This window comes from Myxocyprinus asiaticus, chromosome 36, assembly GCF_019703515.2.
Source record: "Myxocyprinus asiaticus isolate MX2 ecotype Aquarium Trade chromosome 36, UBuf_Myxa_2, whole genome shotgun sequence".
NCBI lineage: Eukaryota > Metazoa > Chordata > Actinopteri > Cypriniformes > Catostomidae > Myxocyprinus > Myxocyprinus asiaticus.
This window is the reverse complement of record NC_059379.1, coordinates 10,872,137-10,894,881: the sequence shown is the minus strand read 5'-3', so window position 1 is coordinate 10,894,881 and position 22,745 is coordinate 10,872,137. Positions and strand designations below refer to the sequence as shown.

The 22,745-nt window shown below is 38.5% G+C and overlaps 1 protein-coding gene across 1 annotated transcript; it reads left to right on the top strand.

The window, feature by feature from the left end:
- The first annotated feature begins 15,867 nt into the window (after positions 1-15,867).
- Positions 15,868-21,000, top strand: LOC127426954 (mitochondrial import inner membrane translocase subunit Tim23). The gene is made up of 7 exons (XM_051674176.1): positions 15,868-16,239; positions 18,018-18,076; positions 19,467-19,560; positions 19,654-19,738; positions 19,912-19,970; positions 20,190-20,300; positions 20,407-21,000. Exons 1-7 carry the CDS (start codon positions 16,134-16,136, stop codon positions 20,517-20,519), a joined length of 627 nt encoding a protein of 208 aa, XP_051530136.1. The 5' UTR covers positions 15,868-16,133; the 3' UTR covers positions 20,520-21,000.
- The last annotated feature ends 1,745 nt before the right edge of the window (positions 21,001-22,745 follow it).

Here is a 22,745-nt window from a genome sequence, read left to right as displayed (position 1 = left end):
TTTAGTCAAAATGCTTTTTACATGATTTCCACAGCAATTGATGTGACTGATCAATGAATAAGAAAAAAGTAATACATATTTATGATACGTTTATATGTATGCAATGTCAGGGTGGCTACTAGGGCATTGCTAGGGTGTTGCTAGGGCATTACTAAATGGTTGCTAGATGGTTGCTTACTGGCCCAAATCAAACGAGACCATCCCCAAGTCTCTATGACATCCATACCCCTACTTGTATGGGAACCTTTTGAATGGGAGTCTATGGGATTTTATGCTTATTTTTCATCTGCCAGGCAGACATTTCTATTCTGAAATACAACCATGTTTAAATTTACACCATAATTCTTTATTTGTCTCAAATACATTGTTTTGTTTCAAATTATAATTTTTTTTTTTCACTCAAAATAAAGTGTTTACATCTGTTGTTAAATAATAGTACCACCTCTGACATATAGGTGGCTCTCTTTCCAGATGAAATGCTACTGCTAAAGCTTGTGTTCAATGTGAAAAAAAGCCTATGTCAATACTCGTGTTTTTAATTAAAAGGAAGGTGTGCTCTGCTATATATCTACTGTACTCTACTGGGTCTTTTTTGACCCACACAGAAAAGTTGATAGGAATTTTCTCACAAAAGAGAAGGGTTAAGAAGTCTCAAAGGAAATCGGTAACTCTGAAAAACCTACTTAAACAAACACTTCTCTGTCATTTTTGTAAACACATTTTTTTAATGAGTTTCTGTTGTTTGTGTAATGGTCTGTGCTTAGCCGATAAAGCTAATCAGACTCTATAGTTTCCAAAAGACCCCATCACTGCACCCAAGAGTCCTCGATTCGAGCTTTTGGTTCCTTTTTGAAAAATACAGTCATATCCAAAGGAAGAGCAACAGAGCTGAATCTGTTACCGTCACAGTCTTTGAAGAGGACGTTTGCATTTTAATGCACAAAAAATGGAAAAATGGACACGCACCAAAAGGGAATGGATGGAAAGAGGTGACTGTGATTCATTTGCTCCCTCAGAAAGCCAGCTGTTCATTAAACATCACACATTTAATGTGAAATGGGTCCTGTCTGTCCCAAATTACTTGCTACTATGTGCGGTAATTATTCCCTCTTTCCTTTTTTGTCCCATCGTCTCTCCAGTTCTAACCTACAATTAAAAACTCAATTTCCTTTGTTGTTCAATGCCTGATGCTCCCTCCAACCCCCTTAACTCTACAGTGCCTCCTACCTTATCAAAAAATTGTACACACACACTACCCAAAGTAATGGAGCGTAATGCAGCAGCGGCAATAGTTTAATGAGTGGTTAACGGTTTTAGCTGAGGGCCAAAGAGGAAAGATGAACTGGGTAAGTCCCTGTATATAGCCCACAGAGTGAGAGTAAGAGGCTAAATATCCTCTGTTGACTCACTCTCTCTTACTCTGATTTCCCCCTTTAGAAGCTGCAATGACCTGTCCAACCTTTATGCCCACAAACTCAGGACTCACTGTCCCAACTTAGCAAACAAAAATAGAATATTATGCTTCCCTCCATCCCTCCTTCCTTCCTTCCTTCCTTTCTTCCTTGTAAATCTACTGATTTTATTGGGTACCAATGGCGGGCCAAGCTAGAGACAGTTGAGGGAAGAGGAGGTGGACCACTTGTAAAAAATTAATGGGAGAAATTGCAACTCTGAATAATGTGGCTGTAGAAAAGGAAGTCCCGCCTTTCAGTTAAAAGAGCCAGTCACCTTTACAGCAATGCCTTGTCTATTTGCTCTAGTATGCATATGAGCATTAACTGGACCAACCTGAAAACCTGATTTCAGCTAAAGAAGCTAAATGAAAAATGGGACCATACCATATTAGAATTTTAATTCAAAATTTCATAGTGGTGCAAGAATATTCAGTACTTTTTAAAAAATATATTATTATTATTGATTCTAATTTTGCCATTGTTTAAAAGAAATGTATGCACATCTATACTTTTAGCTTTGCATTATTGTATTGCAATAAAAATAAAATAATTAAAAAAATTATATATAAAATATATGGTTTAATTAAAAATATTAAATACTATATTTAAGAAATAAATAACAAAATGGGACCATATTCAAATTTTAACTCAAAATTTAATAATAGATCAAGAATATTCAGTAATTTTTTATTAATATAATGTTTTTCATTGTTTATAAACATTTGACGCAGATCTAACCTATTTAGCTTTGTATAATTTAAATGCAATAAGAATAAGAATAAAATACTTGAAAATAACATTAAAAATATAAAATATTATTAGAAATTATTAAACAATACAATACCATATTTGAATTTTAACTTAAAATTTCATAATGGTGCAAAAAAAAAAAAAAACAACAACAAAAAACAACAACAAAAAATCCTTTCTTTTTTAATTATATTAATTTTGTCATTGTTTATAAACATTTGATGCACATTTATCCTATTCAGCTTTGCAAAATTGTATTATAATAAAAATAAAACAATAATAAAATTCCAAACAATATATAAAATATTATAAAAACACACAAACATTTTTAATCTGTCCTTTTTAGCTTTCCATAATTATACTGCAAAAAATAATAATATTAATAAAATAATAAATCATATAATATAAAATATTATAAAAATATAAGAAACAATTTTATAAAAAAATAATCAAATAACATTGCAATTGTATTGCAATAATAATAATAATAAAATTATAATGATGTGGTTTCATCAGTTCCCCTGAGTTCTGTTATACCGAGGGGAGTGTCAGCACATGTGCAGGTCTTCTAGGAAACAAACCATACTTGATCCTAAACAATGACCACAAAAAAATGTCCAGCATGAGGATACGGAGAGGGTGGGGAATGTCCTCCCAAAGGGCTCGGACAGAACAAATCTCAAGGAACACTTCCTGTCTGCTCTATTAAAGAACCGCTTCCACAGACACTTCCATCAGTGTTTATGTAAGGGAGGAAGTCATCACTGTTTACTTTGCTTGTGTAATTGTTTCTATTCATAGGGAAAGATCTGAGAAATATCAGTGAGAGATGGTGATGGTTGCTGCACAACGAGGACACAGTAAATTAAACAGGATGATACAACAGATGTTAACACACAGTGGAGTCACACAGAAGGCCCCTGCTTCAAATGTGTTGCATTAGTAAAGATGTACAGGAAGTGTCACTGACTTGCTTATTTATAGTCATTTTTATTTCTGGAATTTAATTTTTGGGATCAATTAAGGACATTTATCTAGGGCTGATTGGAACCTTTGAAACTTTCTATTCAAAGGTGACTTTAAAATGATAGCTCTGTCATCATTTTCTCACCCTCATGTGTTCAAAAGAAGATGGAAACCAGAATGACAGCCTCAGTCAATATTCACTTTCATTGCTTTTTTTTCCTACATACAATGAAAGTGAATGGTGACTGAAGCAAATGTTCTACCTAACATCTCAGGCCACGTCCACGCTAATATGTTTTCATTTGAAAACGCATCTTTTTCTCTACGTTTTGGCCTTCCGTCCACACTGAGATGTACTTGAACGTGAAAACGCTCTGCCAAGTGGATAAATTTGAAAACGCCGTCCTCACGTTGTAGTGTGGCCAGGGAAAATGGATATATCTGAAAACAATGACGTATTTGTTGTCATGTGACGCAGTCATGTGATCCATTGAACCAAAACAATCGAGATGGAAGCCAGTGTTATAGCGGCGCTGTTGTGCCTGATATTCACTTTGATAGTGTTGTTAAAGATAAATGTTACTTTGTACAACATTCAAATTGCATTCCTTCAAAGTCAACGGGAAGTTTACTCGGAATTGGTGTCCGGTGACGGAACACGAGGACAATTGCGTTTCAGACCGTACATTGAACGGCAATTTTTCGCATGCGTAGTGTAACACAGTTCAATGGAAAGAAGGAGGCAAGAACCGGCTTGACAATATAAATAATAGTTTACTAATAAACTTAAACCAAAAGACACAAACACACACAGGTGTCGGACAGCTGTCCGTAACTCTCTCTCTCTCTGTCGCACTGCCTTCTCCGGTCGGCCTTATCCCTCTCAGGCTTAATCAGCCTTATTAGGGGCCAGGTGTGTGGAATCACGACCCGGCCCCGCCCTCCGCCCTGCCACATGCAGTAAAAGGATTTAAGCATTTTCATACATTTCAGTGTGGATGAGCAACTTTTGGAAAACGCTGAAAAACAGCAGTGTGGACAGAGAGCGTTGCGAAAACACTGTCTTCAAATGTATCCTAATTAATGTAGATGTAGCCTCATTTTGTGTGTGTGTGGGGAGGTGTGTGTGTGTGTGGGGGGGGGGGGTCATACAGGTTTGGAGCAACATGAGGGTGAGTAAATAATGACAGAATTTTCATTTTCGGGTGAACTGTACATTTAATTCCGGAGACAGTAAAAAAATTCCAAATCTAATTAAAAGCTGAAATTCTTGGAAAAAATAAATGATGGCATGAGTTGTGCTAAACAATCTTTTATTATTATTATTATTTAAATGCAGTGAAACAATTTTATTTTAAAACATGATTAATTGTTCCACCATGTCCACCAAATCAAAGTCATGTGGCACAACCAACATAGATATTTTGTTGTCATGTGACAAAAATCATAAAACAGAGAAGCTCTGTTTAAACCCACAAGACATTGTGTGAACATTTGAAAAACAAATCATAATTTTGTCATATCATTCAATATTTTTACATTTTAGTGAAAAGGCACATGTGGTTCAGGTCATTTGGTGCAACCATGAGAAAACATCTTGATATACTTGACTTAAAAATTCATGATATTTGTCAAAATATTTTTCACCTTGAAACATATGTTTGAAACCTTTTTTGAAATGAATGAAGTTGTGCACACTCTCATATATTCAAGGTGCAAGGAAACTATTTTAATACCTTTTACTTGGTTGCACTGCAAGTCATTAAATAATTTTTTTGTACAAAATACTATAAATGTTTTTCAAACAATTTGTAAAAACAACATGAACTCAAAGATTACATATCTACGAACTTGACGTGTTTGAAACCAGATTTTTAAAATATTTCAAATCTTTATCACCTCAGACAAACTTATTTCTCTATGACCCTTTAATTAAAATGATGTGACATGAACAAAGGCAGCGAAGTGACAATTTGAATATCAAAAATTAAATTCATTTTTAGATTTTTATGTCATGATGTATGTAACAGTATAAGGACAGGCAAGGAGAAGGTGGGAACCGGCTGAACAGTCAACATAAAATTGAATGATATAAATTAACTTAAAACAACATAAAACAAACAATGCAGCACGTGCGTTTCTCTCTCAAACTGGCGCCTCCGGCTCATCTTTATCCCCCTCCAGGCTGATTAGCCCGATTAGCCCGCCCTCCTCCTCGTCACACTCCTCCATTGCTCAACTCAGGCTGGGGAAACCCCCGGCATGAGGCACTCCCCTCCCCTCCCTATCTGGAGGGGGGGTGTTGCCCTTCCGGCCCTGCCTGCCAGCAGGTCTATCCCGCCTTTCTGGAGCCCTGGGAGAGACGAGGGTAGGGAAAGGGGAGAGGGAAAGAGCGAGGTGGAGTGACAGAAGAGCAAGAGAGAGAGAGAGAGAGAGCGAGAGCGAGAGAGAGAGAAAAACTTGCCCACCTGTTCCTGGATACGCTGTCGCCCGGTCCTCAACCGCTCCTCCGCCCTCTGGCAGATGACAGCTCGCTCCTCCCCCGGTCCCTGGCGGATGGCAGCGGTTCCTCCAGCTCTCGCCGGCTGGCAGTAACCTCTCTGTCCCCAGGCAGACGGCCGCGGCTGCTCCTTTGGCGGACGGCAGCGGCGAGGACTCTGCGACAGCGCATCCCTCCTCCCTCCTGGTTTTGGCACCACTGTACCAGTATAAGGATGGGCAAGGAAGAGGCGGGAGCCGGCTGAACAGTCAATGTAAAATATTATGACATAAATGAGTTTAAAACAACATAAAACATAAACAAACAGACACACATGCAGCGCCTGGCACCTCCGGCTCATCTTTAGCCCGATTCAGGGCCTGTCGTATGACCTCACGGCCCGGCCCGGCCCTCCTCCTCATCACAATGTCATTACGAAACCGCTCAGTATTTGAGAATTTTAATTAATGAAAAAATCTATTTCTTTTTAAAACTCAAAGTTAATTGACAGTTTGACAGAAACTTTTTATTTAGTGTCACCAGCACCACTCATCATACCACAATTCACTTAAAGTTTGATCAAGTACATGAACAGATATTTTTTTTCAAGATATGTGATAATGTAACATTTATGTGTTCTTGTTTTCATGTCTTTTATCTTAAAGTTTAGTTTGTGTTCCTGTTCAGGTCATGTGGTGTCATGGCATGTGATTTCCTGTTCCCTCATGTGATCTTGTCATGTGTTTCCCCTGTTCATGTGTCTTGCTTTCATTGGTTCATTATTAGATTACCTTGTTTTTAGTCTTGTCTTTTCATAGGTTAAAGTTAATTTAATCTGGTTGTCTTGTTTATAGTTTAGTCTTGTGATTGGTTGTCTTGTTTTCCTGTTACCCATGTTCTTGTATTTAAGCCCTCATGTTTGCTATTGTCGTTTGTCAGGTATTGTTTGGTGTAACATAGTCCATGTTCAAGTTAAGTCCATGTTCATGTTTATGTTTTGTTTTGGTTTCACATTCTGGAATATACTCACATTTGAATAAACTGCACCTGGGTTCCTACATCATCATCATCTTCGTCTGCCTGTCATTGCTGAGCTTCGTTATAGAATACCTGACCAACACAAGATGAACCCAGCAGTTCAGCTCCTCCGTCTATGCCAGGGGAGCCGTCCCCTGGAGGATTATGTGGAGGAATTCTGCACTCTGGCCTGCAGGGTGGACTGTTTCCGTTTTGGGCTGAATGAGCTGGTTTCCTCCCTGATGCCTGACAGTCGGTGTGCTGAGGGACTTGCTTGGTATATCGACCTTGCCCTACTGATTAGTGGTTCACCATTCACCATAGGGGAGACGGTTAACGTGCCAGCACTCACGCCTGCCACGGTTAACGAGCCAACGCTCGCGCCTGCCATGGCCAACGAGCCAATGCCCATGCCTGCCACGGCCAACGAACTGGAAGCCTCAATCGTCCCAGAGCCGGCATTGCCAGCCTCGTCTGTCCCAGAACCGGCGTTGCCAGCCTCGTCTGTCCCAGAGCCAGCATTGCCAACTTCAGCCGTCCGGAGGAGGAGGAGGAGAAGAAAGGCTTTTGTTCCCAAGTCTCTTCCCGTGTACACGACCACGGAGTTCATTTCCAAGTCTCTGCTCATGTTCACGACCACGGAGGTTGTTCCCGAGTCTCTGCCCATGCCCACGACCACAGAGGTCGTTCCCAAGTCTCTTCCCTGTACACGACCACAGAGGTTGTTCAAGTCTCTGCCCATGTACTCGACCACAGAGGTCGTCTCCAAGTCGCTGCCCATGTTCATGACCACAGAGGTCGTTCCTGAGTCTCTGCCAGTGTTCACGAGCATGGAGGTCATTTTCCAGTCATCCTGGACTCTTAACCTCGAGCCTTCCACGGCTTCGTCCCTCAAGCCTCCTACGGCTCCGCCTTCCACGGCTTTGTCCCTCAAGCCTCCTACGGCTCCGCCTTCCATGGCTTCGCCCCTCGAGCCTCCCACAGCTCAGCCTTCCACAGCTTCGCCCCTCGAGCCTCCCACAGCTCCACCTTCCATGGTTTCGCCCCTCGAGCCTCCCACGGCTCCGCCTTCCATGACTTTGCCCCTCGTCATGGCCGCCAAGCCAGAGTTCCACATCATGGCCGCCAAGCCAGTGTTCCACGTCATGGCCGCCAAGCCAGAGTTCCACGTCATGTTCGCTGAGCTTGCACCACCTTCTGCCCCAGATCCTCAGTGTGCTCCATGCCATGTCACAGCCACGCCTGAGTCAGCTCCAGGCCATGTCACGGCCACGCCAGAGTCAGCTCCAGGCCATGCCACGCCAGAGTCAGCTCCAGGCCATGTCACAGCCGTGCCAGAGTCAGGTCGAGGCCATGCCACCCCAGAGTCAGCTCCATGCCACTTCACCACCACGCCAGAGTCAGCTCCATGCCACGTCACAGCCACGCCTCAGCCTGCTCCATGCCAAGTAACAGCAACGCCTCTGCCTGCTCCATGCCATGTCACAGCAGCGCTTCAGCCTGCTCCATGCCACGTCTCAGCAGCGCCTCAGCCTGCTCCATGCCATGTCACAGCAGCGCCTCATCCTGCTCCATGCCATGTCACAGCAGCGCCTCATCCTGCTCCATGCCACGTCACAACAGTGCCTCAGCCTGCTCCATGCCATGTCACAGCAGCGCCTCTGCCTGCTCCATGCCATGTCACAGCAACGCCTGAGCCTGTCACAATAATGCCTAAGTCTGCTCCATGTCATGTCACAGCCAAGCTTCAGTATGCTCCATGCCATGTCTCAGCCAAGCCCCAGACTGCTCCATGCTATGTCACAAGCAAGCCTTTGCTCCACGACCCAGCATCCACGCCTACCATGGCCCACCCCCCCAACCACACACACGTCAAGATCCCACGCCCTCCCCCCCCCCCACACACACAGCTCCCTCACACTGAACTTTGTGTTTATGCTTTGGGGCATTGGGAGCCGCCCCAGTGGGGGGGATATGTCACGTTTATGTGTTCTTGTTTTCATGTCTTTTTAAAGTTTAGTTCTTGTTCCTGTTCAGGTCATGTGGTGTCATGTCATGTGATTTCCTGTTCCCTCATGTGATCTTGTCATGTGTTTCCCCTGTTCATGTGTCTTGTTTTCATTGGTTCATTGTTAAATTACCTTGTTATTAGTCTTGTCTTTTCATTTGTTAAAATTAATTTAGTCTTGTTATCTTGTTTATAGTTTAGTCTTGTGATTGGTTGTCTTGTTTACCTGTTACCCATGTCCTTGTATTTAAGCCCTCGTGTTTGCCGTTATCATTTGTCAGGTATTGTTTGGTGTAATGTAGTCCATGTTCAAGTCAAGTCCATGTTCATGTTCATGTTCATGTTTATGTTTTGTTTTGGTTTCACATTCTGGAATATACTCACGTTTGAATAAACTGCACCTGGGTTCCTACATCATCATCGTCTTCGTCTGCCTGTCATTGCTGAGCTTCGTTACAGATAAATGTTTTAACATAGATGTCATAATTTAAAAGTCACCCTTACAAAAACATTAAAGAATGCTTTTGCTTATAATCTTTCAAATTAGACAGCTTTTAGCTTCTTTCACAAACTCACATATGTTGAGGCTGAAATTAAAAGATGCTTCTCTGCTGTATGCCCATGTCCTCTTCAGACCCCTTGTTAGTGCTCCACTCCTCTTCCTCTCGTTCTGTGGGGTACCCCACCCTTCCTGCATGTACTCGGGGGATGGGGCCTGGGGTCTGGCTCAATTTCTGGCCCCCCACACTGGCTCCTCAATGCTGGACAATGCCCAAACTGGTGGGAGAGGACAGCAAAACTTGGCAGAGCACAGTAGAGAACATTCACAGTCATGCCAGAATCCTAAAGCACTGCCAGAGTATAACATAGAGCTTGAAATGACAAGAGCTATGCCAAGGGACAACTTTGGCCCTTGGATTTTACTTTGTATCTGGGATATTATAAAGCTTGCATAAATTTGTTGTAAATGTCAACTGTGTTTTAATGAAACAAATCCACATTAAGGTGGAGCTGTTGAGTTTGGGTGGATTTCAAGTTTTCAGGGATATTAAACAGGTGATTCTGTTTAAATCGTTCTTGTGTCGTTTATATGAACAAGCTAGCCAACACAGTGAATCGTTCATGTCCCTCCGGAGCCTGGCAAGTACTGTCTCTACTGACCTTTAATATGAAGGTCAAGACATTTCTGTGTCATGTATCTGGAAAAATTTCAGTCGTATATCACCCCAAAGTCAAAAGAAAAAAGAAGATGTTATATTTAGCAACTTGGACAGTTAAGCATACTATACCCCTGTCAGTAGTCAACTGTAATGGGGAAAAAAATGCATTCTTGTTACTGTAATAGAAATTTAATATTTTACTTATATTGTAATGTACATTTGTAAAATGCAATAGTAAGTATTCATCATGGTAGTATTTGTTGTAATAATAATAATGGTGCAGAGAGATCCAGCAGATGGAAATAACTTAAATAAATCAGATAATATGTAGAAGGAATAACAACTTTAATTTGAAAGAATTAATATATGAAATAAAATCTAAATAAATATGAATATTTAATAAATGTAACAATACAGAAATAAAATGCTTGATTGTAAATGTTGAGTAAATAAATCTAAAGATATACCCAAGGACTAAGTCCTGGAACAAAACTAATAATACAGACTATTGTCTAAGGAACTAAGTAAATGAGAAAAAGTCAAAGTATAGATCTGAGGCCTCAGAGTTGGAATCAGATGCAGAGAGCAAAGAGTGAGAGATTAGTCTGCCAACCAAAGATTTGTTAAGGTCTTTAAAACCCTTTGTGTACGTGCAAAAGCACTTCCTTTTTAAGTGCAAGAGTTCTGTGTGATTTTAGGCAATAACTCAGGGTGTCATGTCAGGGAGCTCTGACCTATTGAGGTGCGAAAACTGTGGATAAGTCTAAAAGTCCAAAACAGACCCTGTTGTATGTTTGTTCTAGCTAGGTATCAAAAATTACAGAGCTCAGCAAGATGAGCAAAGCAATCGAGACATCTTGTGTCTCGACTGCACAAGGTTTAGACAATAAAGAATAAAAACCAGACACTAAGGTCTATCTGACTCTGAGGTCTCTGGAGGTCATAGAGTTTGCACAAACTCTCATACAATGTTATATAAAGAGAATGACCTAATATTCCAGCATGCAAGTTAAATACAATTGAGTACACTGGTAGTATGAATGTATAGATACATGAGTCCAATGATGATATGAATGAATAGAGAATTGAATACATGAACGTAGATATATGAATATGATTGCAGAACTGATTAAAATTGATTTCAAGCATAATATCATATAAGCAAAAGTATAAAATAAAGAAAATAATCTGGCCACATGCATCAAATAATAATAATAATAAACTTTGTTTTTATATAGCGCCTTAAAAGGTTGTTTCTTAAGGCCCTATACATAGGAGAAAACAAGATATAAAAAGAAAAATTATAAAATGTACACAATATAAAAAAATCTATATTAAGAGATTATTATCAATAAAACAGAATACAAAATTATGCAATCAAGAAAAAGCTTTCCTGAAATAATTGATTTTAAATAAAAGGTTGTACTGATTTTATAATGATTTTTGTTTTCTGGGCAGCATCATTTTTATAAAAAAAAAAATTGCATAATGTTAATGAGAATATGAGTGGAAATGTGCTCAAATGTCAAGAAAATGTCACAAAGGTCCTACAATAAGTTTCATTTTCTTCATGCAAAATATACTATAATTTCTTATGTTCTTCTTTTGATTTTGGGGTGAAATATGACACGGACATTTCTTTTTGAGATTCCCCCAGCTAAGTAGTGTGTACAAGCTCACTGTGATTTCTTCGTACTGTTTGTGTCTTAAAGGTGCTATATGTAATATTTTTACTGTACTAAATCATAAAATGACCATAATATGTCATTAGAGAATTAGGAAATATGCTAAGTTGAAATAATGGCTTCTCCGATAACAGTGCTACAGCCAGTATATTCTACTTTGAAGTTTCCATTCCGGGATGGAAATTCTGTTTATGTTTTGGCCTGTGCGATCCCGCCCACTGCCCACTCACCAATAGTATTTCAACACCGCCGGGTTCCCAAATTTGAACAAGTTTGCAAGCAAACAACACTGCGTGCTGCAGCCATGGAAGCCAGCAAATGAACTGGATCAGAAATAACAGATTCCACCTGACCTAAAAAGCCTCGCCATCTGTCTAAAAACCACCATGACCAGAGGCGTAGTAAAACAAGGATAAATACTGGAGATGCCTTTGGAAGATGGAGACAGCTTAAAGCCCAGAAATCCTTTAAAATGGATGCTGAGTTGGCTAATTTGCGCGTCAACATTCTGGCAACCCGCATGAGCTTCGAGTCTGGGGCGGGGCAGACAACTCTTCAATATTTTCAATTTGGACTGCAGTACCCATTTCAAACATTTGTTGTCAATCTTACATATAGCACCTTTAAATATATTTAGGATGACGTGCCAGTGACCCCATTTTAAAATGTCACTCATGTTTGCCAGTCGGCCATAAAATATTAAACCATCTAATAGTGATTTTATTTATATTTCTGTTTTAAGCATGAATCTAAAAGACAAAACAATCAAAAAAACAGCATGTGCCATACTTGTTTTGTCTTCATGAAAAAATAAAAAGCGTGATGCCTTTAAAGTCTTCATCTAAAAGTTTCAGAGAACCCCTTTGAACCCCCCACCCCCATTGTCCTCACATCTCCTCAAAACAAGTTTAGGGAACAGGGGCTCTGCACTCCTTTAACATCTCCATGGTTACCCAGCGGAGTTTTCTGCTTGTACTTAGCATTGTTCTTGAGTTTTGGCACAAGAAAGTCTCAAAATAAGAGGCCAACACAAAGCATGTGGATACAACACAAGTGTGATAAAATGATATTCTGAGAGATTTATTCATCATGCCATCAAAGTCATTTCCCAGTGCGACCATGTTTCTCAGGGTGCCAGTCTCTATTCTGTTGCCTCTGGTTCTTTTCAGGACTGTGGGCTGTCTATAGGATGCCTTCCACTAACTGTGAATGGTCTTTTTGTTGGGGAACAGTGAGCCATTTCTGCTCCCACTGAAAGCCCTGGGTAATCTAGTGTGGATGCCAGGAAGTCTGAGCTCACAGAATGACAACAATGGCTCCACCTAAAGGGGTGGAAAACAAAGGGGAATAAAAAAATTGCTATGGTGATAGAATTCTGATTCAATGTCTCTCCTACACCGCAAATTCCTCTTAAATCTCATGTGAGCTAGGAGGATAAGAAGATCTTCATTGTGTTAAACAACTATTTGTGATTTGATGCACGCATAACAGGACATGGTTTATTTTGGCACACAGTATAGTGAGAGGCAGATATTTCCTCTACAAAACTAAACAATCAATTGAAAAAAGAAAGAAAAAATGTTCAAGTGACTTCAGAAAACTTTTGAAATTAAAAAGAAAAAAAAAAAAAGGAAAGGAAAGGAAAAAAAAGATTTGTCATTGGCTGCCATCTAGTGGACAAGCTTCATCATCAGTCAGAATTTTAAGTGAGCCTAAGGAGGAGATGCTTCAGTGTGCTGAATAAACAGATTTTGTGAGGAAACAGCTCAAACTTAATGAATTGAGCGCCTGTCCGCTAATCTTCAAAATGTTTTACACAACCAAATCCATTTGGAAAGAACTATGTGTGGAATTTACTACGATAAAATTGTTGTTTTATAAAAGAAGGCGCCAACCAATTTGCGACAGGTAGGTGTCAGTTTACGGCTCTTCCATTCATTTTATTTATTATTATTATTATTATTATTATTATTATTATTATTATTTTAATCTAAGTATAAACGGTCCTCCCTTGGAAATTTCCTATGGGTTCTTATAATATATAAGTAAAATGAGGTCTGTGTTAAACATTACTTCAAGATACTTGAAAATTCATTCAACAAATTACACACAATCATACCTCACACCAACTTACTAACACTTTCCAAACTGTCTCTGTAAAACATAATTTTCCCGAAAATCCAGAGGGAACCCATGGTTTGAAAATGCTGATCCTCTTCTGGGGTTTTGGACTACAACCTAAACAGCTCTATTAAAACATACATACACCGATCAGCCACAACATTAAAACCACCTGCCTAATATTGTGTAGGTCCCCTTCGTGCCGCCAAAACAGCACCAACCCGCATCTCAGAATAGCATTCTGAGATGCTATTCTGCTCACTACAGTTGTACAAAGCAGTTATCTGAGTTACCGTAGACTTTGTCAGTTTGAACCAGTTTGGCTATTCTCTGTTGACCTCTCTCATCAACAAGGCATTTCCATCCGCAGAACTGCCGCTCACTGGATGCTTTTGTTTTTGGCACCATTCTGAGTAAATTCTAGAGACTGTTGTGCGTGAAAATCCCAGAAGATCAGCAGTTACAGAAATACTCAAACCAGCCCATCTGGCACCTACATTCATCCATGCGATTATCTAATCTGCCAATCGTGTGGCAGCAGTGCAATGCATAAAATCATGCAGATACGGGTCTGGAGCTTCAGTTCATGTTCACATCAACCATCAGAATGGGGAAAATTGTTTTCACCAAAGATATGAATGGAGAACAGAGGCTTTCTCCCTGGTTGGACATTACCGGCAGTATTAGAGAGTTAGTGAGCAAGTTAGCCATGGACTACCGATAGCGGCCTTAACATTACATTTTGTAATTCTATAATTATATAAGACTTTTGAGATCGACCATTTTGTTACATAGTTTTAGGTAAAAGCCAGCCCACAGCTGAATAGTAAACCCTTACCAAAACAATAACATTACATAGCAAGTTAGCCGAGCACTACCATGGATTACGGACGTAAAATTACCATTTGTAAAAATAAATCCATCTCCACACTTGATCACTATTCATGATGGTAAGAACAACAAACAATCTGCATAATTCTACACAATTGTAGTGGGCCCGCAGCTGATTAGCAAAACTATTTCAACACAATAACATTAGCTAGCAGGTTAACAGAGGCCTACAGCTGTGCACTGGGTGTACACCATAGCTACAACACAAAACTCCGCATTTGAACTCTCGGTAGCAGATAAATACACAAATAATCAAACATACTTACAGCTTGTGATTCTGAAGTGCCAGATTGTCCCAACAAAGTGGGAACTGCACCATATCTTTCAGGAGTAACCATTAACCACTCCTAAAACATTAAATAGTTGTCTGGGATGGTGATATAGCCTACATGTGCCATCGGGGATACATCTCGGAGATGTCTGTTTAAGAGCATTTAACTTGGAAATCATAACATTGTTAACATTTGCCAAACATAAAAAAAAATAAAAAAAAATTTAATTACAAACATAAATCATATAGGCTACGTCTCAAAGACATCAGCTGAATGTCTTACTAACATCTGAGAGGAAACGTCTCATGGACGTATTGCAGATGAGCAAACAACCTAAAAAATGCTTCTGGATGTAAACACACACATCAAATAGACGTATCTCTGATAGCACACATAGGCCTACATCACCCAGATGTCTATTTGATGTGTTTACATCTGTAAGAGTATTCTTTTTTTTATTTATTTATTTTAGCTTGTGCTGCAATATAAAATGTTTCCTCTCTGATAGCAATATTTATCAGATGTCTTTGACACGTTTATTATCTCGAATGTTTGTAAATCTGGTCTTTTTAAGAGATTAGCAGATGTTTTCCAGATGGAAAGATCTAAAAGATACACCAAGTAGATGTGCGTATGCTATCAGGCGAGGTTTTTTTTTTTTTTTTTTTTTTTTAATGGCCAAAAATATTAATAGTTAGTACATATTTGAAAGTTAATGTACTAACGACGGCCATTATTTTTGCCCTGAATTCTGTAGTTTTTTTTAAAAGGCAAACTCATTATTGCGAATGAACTTTTATATTTTATTTCATTTTAATTATGTAGCATGACCCCCTATTTCTATGGTCGCAAAATGTCGTAAAACAACCAGTTAATCCTAAAGTAAATCCACACTCAGGTCCACTTAAGTGTGCACAGGCTTCGTGTTTTCATGAACCGATGTCATCACCATCAACCTCGCGTGCTATGCTGTAGAAAATGAACATTTATTTACTGTTAATGTAACATTTCTGGCTGTTCGTTGAAATCTTCAGTAATCTTGCGACTCATTTTGCGGCAGCTTTACGTCAGCGGTGTCTTTTCGCTTTACGGCAGGGCAGCATGTGGAGGTCAGAGATGCTGCAACACTCTATCAGAAGCTGAACAACTACACTACTCTTTTATTATCAATACTTGATATCTCATGACAGTGGTATCTACGAGGGACATATTTTAAACAGAACCTTACCGATAAAGAAAATCGCTCGGTGTAGCTTGTGGGTAAAATTCACACGCGTCAGTACGGAAGTCTGGTCAGTGAGTCAGTTTCTCCAGTATAATCTATAAAGAAATGGATAATAATACACCTGGATCAGGAGGCCTTAAAGGGGGACTTGGTAGTCTTTTCGGTGGAGGAGCCCCTGAATATTCAAATACTGAGCTCGCAGGAGTACCATGTAAGTAATCTGTGTCTCATCTGTATTTACTTTAAGGGAAAGCTCACCCAAAATCTCACTATTTACTCCCCTCTCCGTGGAACAGAAAAGGAGATGTTAGGCCGCATTTTCAGTCTCAATCACCATTTACTTTCATTGTATGGAGTAAAAGGAAAAAAATGGAACATCAGTGAATGGTGACTGATGCTTCTACAACCCCTGGCAAAATTATGGAATCGCCACACTTAAGAGGATGTTCTCCCAGCTTTTTTTACTTCGTAGCAAATAAACAAATCACAGATAAATGATGGAATCACTCAATGTTCAGGAAAAAAATTATGGAATAATAATAATAAACAAAAAAAACAAAAACAAAACACAATTAGTACTTTGTTCCTCCTCTGGCTTTTATAACGGCCTGAATTCTTTGAGGCATGGACTTCACTAATGAAAAAAATATTCTCCATCAAGCTGGTTCCAGCGGTTGACAGAGCAGCTTAGCAGGATGGAGCCATGTCATTGACCAATGTTTTCAATTTCCACCATAAATTTTCAATTGGATTGAGATCCGGACTGTTTGCTTGCCATGTCATTGAGTTGATTTGTCTTTCCTGAAGAAAAGCTTTAACACTCTTTGCTCTGTGGCAAGATGCATTATCATCCTGAAAAAATGACTTCATCACCAAACCTATGTTCTATTGATGGAATGAGAAAATTGTCCAAATTTTCAATGTACACCTGTGCATTGACTAAGGTAATGATTGCCATCTCCCCTGGTCATATACCTGACATGCAACCCCATATCATAAATGAGTCTGACAGGTGAAATTTTATTGTTTTCTTCAGGCAGTCATCTTTATATGTTTCATTAGAACCACACCAGACAAAAGTTTCAGCCTCATCACCTTGGCCAGTGCAGATTTGTGATTCCTCACTGAATATCACTTTCATCCAATCATGCACACTCCATGATTGCTTCTCTTTAGCCCACTGTAGCCTTTTTTTCTTCTGTTTAGGTGTTAGTGCTGGTATTCGTTTGGCTTTTCTATATGTAAATCCCATTTCATTCAGCCGATTTCTTACAGTTCTGTCACAAACACTGACTCCTGTTTCCGCCCATTTGTTTTTCATTTGTTTTGTTGTGCAGTTTCTGTTTTCAAGGCATATTACTTTGAGTTTTCTATCCTGACGCTTTGACGTCTTCCTTGGTCTACCCGTATGTTTTCCTTTTATAACCTTCCCATTTTGTTTATACTTGATCCAAATTTTAGACACAGCTGACAAAATGACAACTCTCTTGTAGGGGCCATGTTTCCTTTCAGTTAGCCAAGGCCAACAGCTCGTTAAGGTCTGTAAGCACTCTCTTTTAACTGGAGACTGATTAGCATTTTTAGACTTGTGCTGGTATTTGTTTTAGAAATGCAAATTACAATGTGATTCCATAATTTGTTCTCTACTTGATCTGAAAAAAAAAAAAAAAGAAAATGCCATTAATTAAAATAATGTAATATAATTTGTTTGAGGGATGTTTCACAAAGCCAGAATGTTCAGCTATTAACAAAAATTGTATTGTGTCATATAAGTGATTTGTTTATTTGCTACGAAGTAAAAAATCTGGGTGAACATCCTCTAAGTGTGGTGATTCCATAATATTTGCTAGGGGTTGTAGTCCCTAGACTCCCTACCATTCAGAATTTATATTTTTGGGTGAACTATTCTTTTAACAGTCACTATCTGGTCAAATGAGTTAAAGTGGAGTATCTATAAATTTGCTTCAATGTATAATCTTTAATTCTCAGTGACTGGTATGAGCCCTCTCTCTCCCTACCTCAACGTTGACCCTCGGTACCTTGTACAGGTGAGTTACAGTAATGTAACAGTTGTATTTCCAAACAATCTGTGGTTTCCATTGTAAAAGTGAACAGGTCTAATTCATTTCTAATGTCGACACCAACATTTGAGACTGAAAGGAATTGTTTACTCAAAAATGAAAATTCTCATCATTTACTCATCCTCATGATATCCCAAATGTTTATGACTTTCTTCTGAAGAACAGATTTTTAGAAGAATATCTCAACTCTGTAGGTCCATACAATGCAAGTGAATGGTGTCCAAAACTTTGAAGCTCCAAAAAGTACATAAAGGCAGCATAAAAGTAATCCATAAGACTCCAGTGGTTTAATCCATGTGTTCTGAAGCGATCCAATTGGTTTTGTGTGAGAACAGGCCAAAATGTATCATCTTTTTCACTATAAATTTTGACATCAGAAGTTTCCTTGGCAATCTTGATTTCAAGCTCGATTACACTTCCTAGTGTCATCTAGTACTCTGCGCATGCGTCAACCGCTAGGAAGTGTAATCAAGCTTGAAATCATGGTCGTGCCTAGAAACTGCGAATGGCAAGATGAAGAGGTAAATAGGATTTATATTTTGGTCTGTTCTTACCCAAAACCGATTGGATACTTCATAAGGCATGGTTTAAACCACTGGAGTCATATGGATTACTTTTATACTGCCTTTTATGTGCTTTTTGGAACTTCAAAGTTTTGGTCACCATTCACTTGCATTGTATGGACCTAAAGAGTGGTCAGAGTGGTTGGGAGAACTGTTCCTTTAAAGGACAGGGGTTTTCAAACTTTTTGATGCCAAGGACCCCCAAAAATGATGATCTCCTTATGAGGGACCTCCTTTCTTAAATATAAAGACCGCTACATATTTTCATATACATTTTAAATGTGTGAGAGAAATAGTAAGCATTTATTTATGTTAAAAATAAGCTTTGACATTGTTCTAAAACTAAAAGAAATTATTAAAATATTGTCTGGAAAATTAAGTTAAAGTGTATCTTTTGTCATACCAACTTTTTTAGTAATATAAGTATAAAAGAAACATTTTCAGTTTAATTTAATTGTATTTGTAGTCTTTAGAAAGCTGAATAAAACTGTAATTATACTGTAAAGCTTCTGTAAATTATTTTATTTTTTTCTCTCTCTCTGAAATGTTTTGAAAAGACCCCAGTTTGAAGACCCCTGGAGTAGATTACAGGGTTTACATACATATATTTTAGGGTTCAACAGACAAAAAAAGTGTGATTTAAAATGTTATTTGTAATAAATGATATGTGTGTTAAAGGAATGACAGTACTTATGGGTACATTACACTTGTTTTTGAGGTTGCCTGTGGTGCCTATGTTTTTAATACTGTGTTAGAACTTTGTCACGTTCATGTTGCATTTCTCACTCTCTTAGGACACAGATGAGTTCATTCTGCCAACTGGGGCAAATAAAACCCGTGGCCGCTTTGAGCTGGCCTTTTTTACCATTGGGGGATGCTGTATAACAGGTGAGGCCTGTTTATCTGAAGACTATAAAGCACATCACATGTTTGACCTGCACCAGCTCTAATTCCAGTTCTCTGTCGCATATTTCCATAAAGGTGCTGCTTTTGGCACACTTAATGGGTTCCGTATGGGTCTGAAGGAAACAAGAGACATGGCATGGTCGAAACCCAGAAATGTACAGTAAGTGTGTTTGCATTTTAAATAAAAATTATGATGTATGAGTACATAATGGAGGATTCAGGATCCATTTAAATATAAAGAAATGGGAAAATAAATACACAGTTTAAGTTGACGAGCGATTATGATTAAACTAATCCTGTTGTAATTTAGACCTTTTTTAAATGTTTTGTCAGGATTTTGAACATGGTCACACGACAAGGGGCCTCGTGGGCCAACACGCTAGGATCAGTGGGTATGAAATTCACTCAAATCATAGGCACCAGCATGAGCACTTGGAAGTGACCGCAATAATCAGTCATGAGAAAAAAATAATTGAATGACTTAAAAAAAAAAAAAAAAATTTTTAAAACACACATTCCTAGAAATCAAATGTGATAATATTATAATTTGCTGATTCACTAAATAACATATGCATACCTGTTGTAATCTTGGTTTCTCCTTATCTTCACAGCTCTTTTATATAGTGTGTTTGGTGTGGCCATTGAGAAGGCCAGGGGCGCAGAGGATGATCTCAACACAGTGGCTGCTGGAACGTTAGCAGGGATGCTTTTCAAATCCACAGGTGAGCAGAAATCACAATGACTAAAGTGCTGAAAAAGTGCCTATATGCTTAAAATCTCACAATGAACATGATAGATATGTTTTTTTTTGTTTTGTTTTTTTGGCAGCTGGACTCAAAGGAGCTGCCAGAGGAGGTCTTGTTGGTTTAGCCATGTCAGGGCTGTATGCTCTGTACAACAACTGGGATCACCTGAAGGGGAGGACACCTTCACATTACTGAGGTTCACTGAGAGCTCAAACTATGAACTTATTTTGACTCTGAACCAGTCCTCAGCCTTTTTCACCCTCCTCTATTCCCATTTAAACTCTTGGAGAAGAACTTCATGTGGACAACCACGTGTGTACTGGCTTTTTCAGATGCATTTTAGGTGTAATATTTAAATTGCTGAGCCAGACGGCCTCCAAATGTATGGAATGCATAGCTGTGAATGTGCTGATAATGAGTATGTCAGTCAGTGTTTATATTATCATAAAGATCTGTTGGCATGTACATGTCTTGGTTGGTATCAGTTGCAGCCGTACCTTATCTGATGATAGAGGAATTCTTAGTCATTTAATCAATTTTGATTGTTCTCATTGTAAACTGTTAAGATACATGTATTTTGTTTCAGTACTGGCTGGGTTGAAATGTTAATTTGGTGTTCCTAAACTGGCCACATCAGCTCTGCACCCACCTAAAATAAAATGCAATGTTCACCTGTCTTATACTCTTCATTTGTGTGGTATTAAATTTAACTAGGCAGTGTAATACAATAATTGTGTTAATGATCAGTGTTTTATGACTGAATTACATGACTGACTGAAATGTTGGATGATTTAGTATTTAAAGGATTGTTCTGAGTTCAAAACAAGTTAAGCTCAGTCAGCAGCGTTTGTGGCTAAATTTTGATACATTAATTTTAACTCGTCCTTCATTTATTTAAAAAATAAATGTGGTAACAGTGAGGCACTTATAGTGGAAGTTAATGGGGCTAGTTCATAAACATTAAAAAATACAGTTTCAAAAGTTTAGCTACGAGATGTAAATTTGTCAACATGATTTGAGTGATAAAGTTGCTAACCTTATCTCTGTATGGTTATAGCCAATATTACAACTGTGCTGTAATGATGACAACGCCAGTAAATCGTGATTTTATCATGCTAAAATCATGTTAATGTATAATATTTACATCTTGTGGCTATACTTTTGAGATGGTGTATTTCAATCAGGGGTGGATTATGACTAGTAAGGGCTCTGGGACCAATTTTCTTTTAGGGCCTCAGTCCAACTATCTTTCAAAGTTGAGATCCACACAATCAGTTCTCATTGATTTAAGTCTCTTTTAATACCCGTTCTGTTATTTACAGTCAGAATAACTCAAACATACAGCACGGTCGTGAGAAAGAAACCGATCAACCGAAACACATTAGCTGAACAGCCATTGTTCTTAAAGAGACAGTACTATTTTAATGTTTGTTATACATAATGTAAATACTACAAATTATGCATACAAAAAACAAGAATGTAACAAAATGTGTGATGTGTAAACATGCATATATTTAAAGGGGCAATAATACATTGAAATTTTAACTTCATCAAACACTTTATAAAGAATTTAACAAATAGACACCTACAGCATGTACATGTGGGTTTGGTGAAACTTGGCAAAGAGTTCAGGCAGTTCTGGCTCACACTGCTGTATCTTTTGTAACTCATCTGAAAGATGGGGTGTGTTCCACTCAGAAGTGATCATCCCTATTTCCTATTTACTTTTAAGACTTTACCCTCCATTGTGAGAGCTTCGAAGGGCTGAAAGGTGTGGGGTTCAAAAATAGCGGTCATTTGGTCATTTTATTGTAAATTCTGTTTGCAATGATCCTACAGCTTGGCTACCATTATTATTCTCCCATCGAAAAGCCCTGTGAAGGCATCATGTAAGCCAAAATCCCTTAGAGTAGATTATATTCACAGAATTTTTAAATGATCTAAGAGTCTGTTTTTGAATGTTCACGATTTCAAACTTCAGTGGTCAAAACTTACAAGCCCTTTAATCTGCTTTAAGATGCACTCTTCTTCTTTCTTTCTTTCTTTCTGTAAAAATGCCTAACTTCAAGTATTTCAAACTACTTTAAACTTTCAGACAAGGTTTTGTCAGATTAACATTATAGTCTGTCTCGACAAACTTGACGTTTCTAGGTCAGTACTTTTGTACCACACAAAATAAAATTTCCATGTCTTCTTTTTCCCAACCACCTAAGCACAGTTATTTTTTGTAATATTGGGGAGAGATGCAGTAAATAGCAATGAATAGTATAATAAGTATGACCCTGCACTCTGACCCCAGCTTAGCTGGGATATGTGAAAAAAAAAGACTTTCACTGTATATGTGCAAATGTATAATGTGTGATAAATAAATACAATTATTAAATTATTATTATTAATAAATGTTTTTGTTCGACAGCACTT

What these genes read in the sequence shown, in the direction of transcription:
- LOC127426954 (XM_051674176.1), top strand. Translation starts at nt 16,134, where the DNA reads ATGGATAATAATACACCTGGATCAGGAGGCCTTAAAGGGGGACTTGGT. An exon ending in TGAGCTCGCAGGAGTACCAT is followed by an intron (nt 16,240 to 18,017) that starts GTAAGTAATCTG and finishes TTTAATTCTCAG; the next exon opens with TGACTGGTATGAGCCCTCTC. An exon ending in TCGAAACCCAGAAATGTACA is followed by an intron (nt 19,739 to 19,911) that starts GTAAGTGTGTTT and finishes ATGTTTTGTCAG; the next exon opens with GATTTTGAACATGGTCACAC.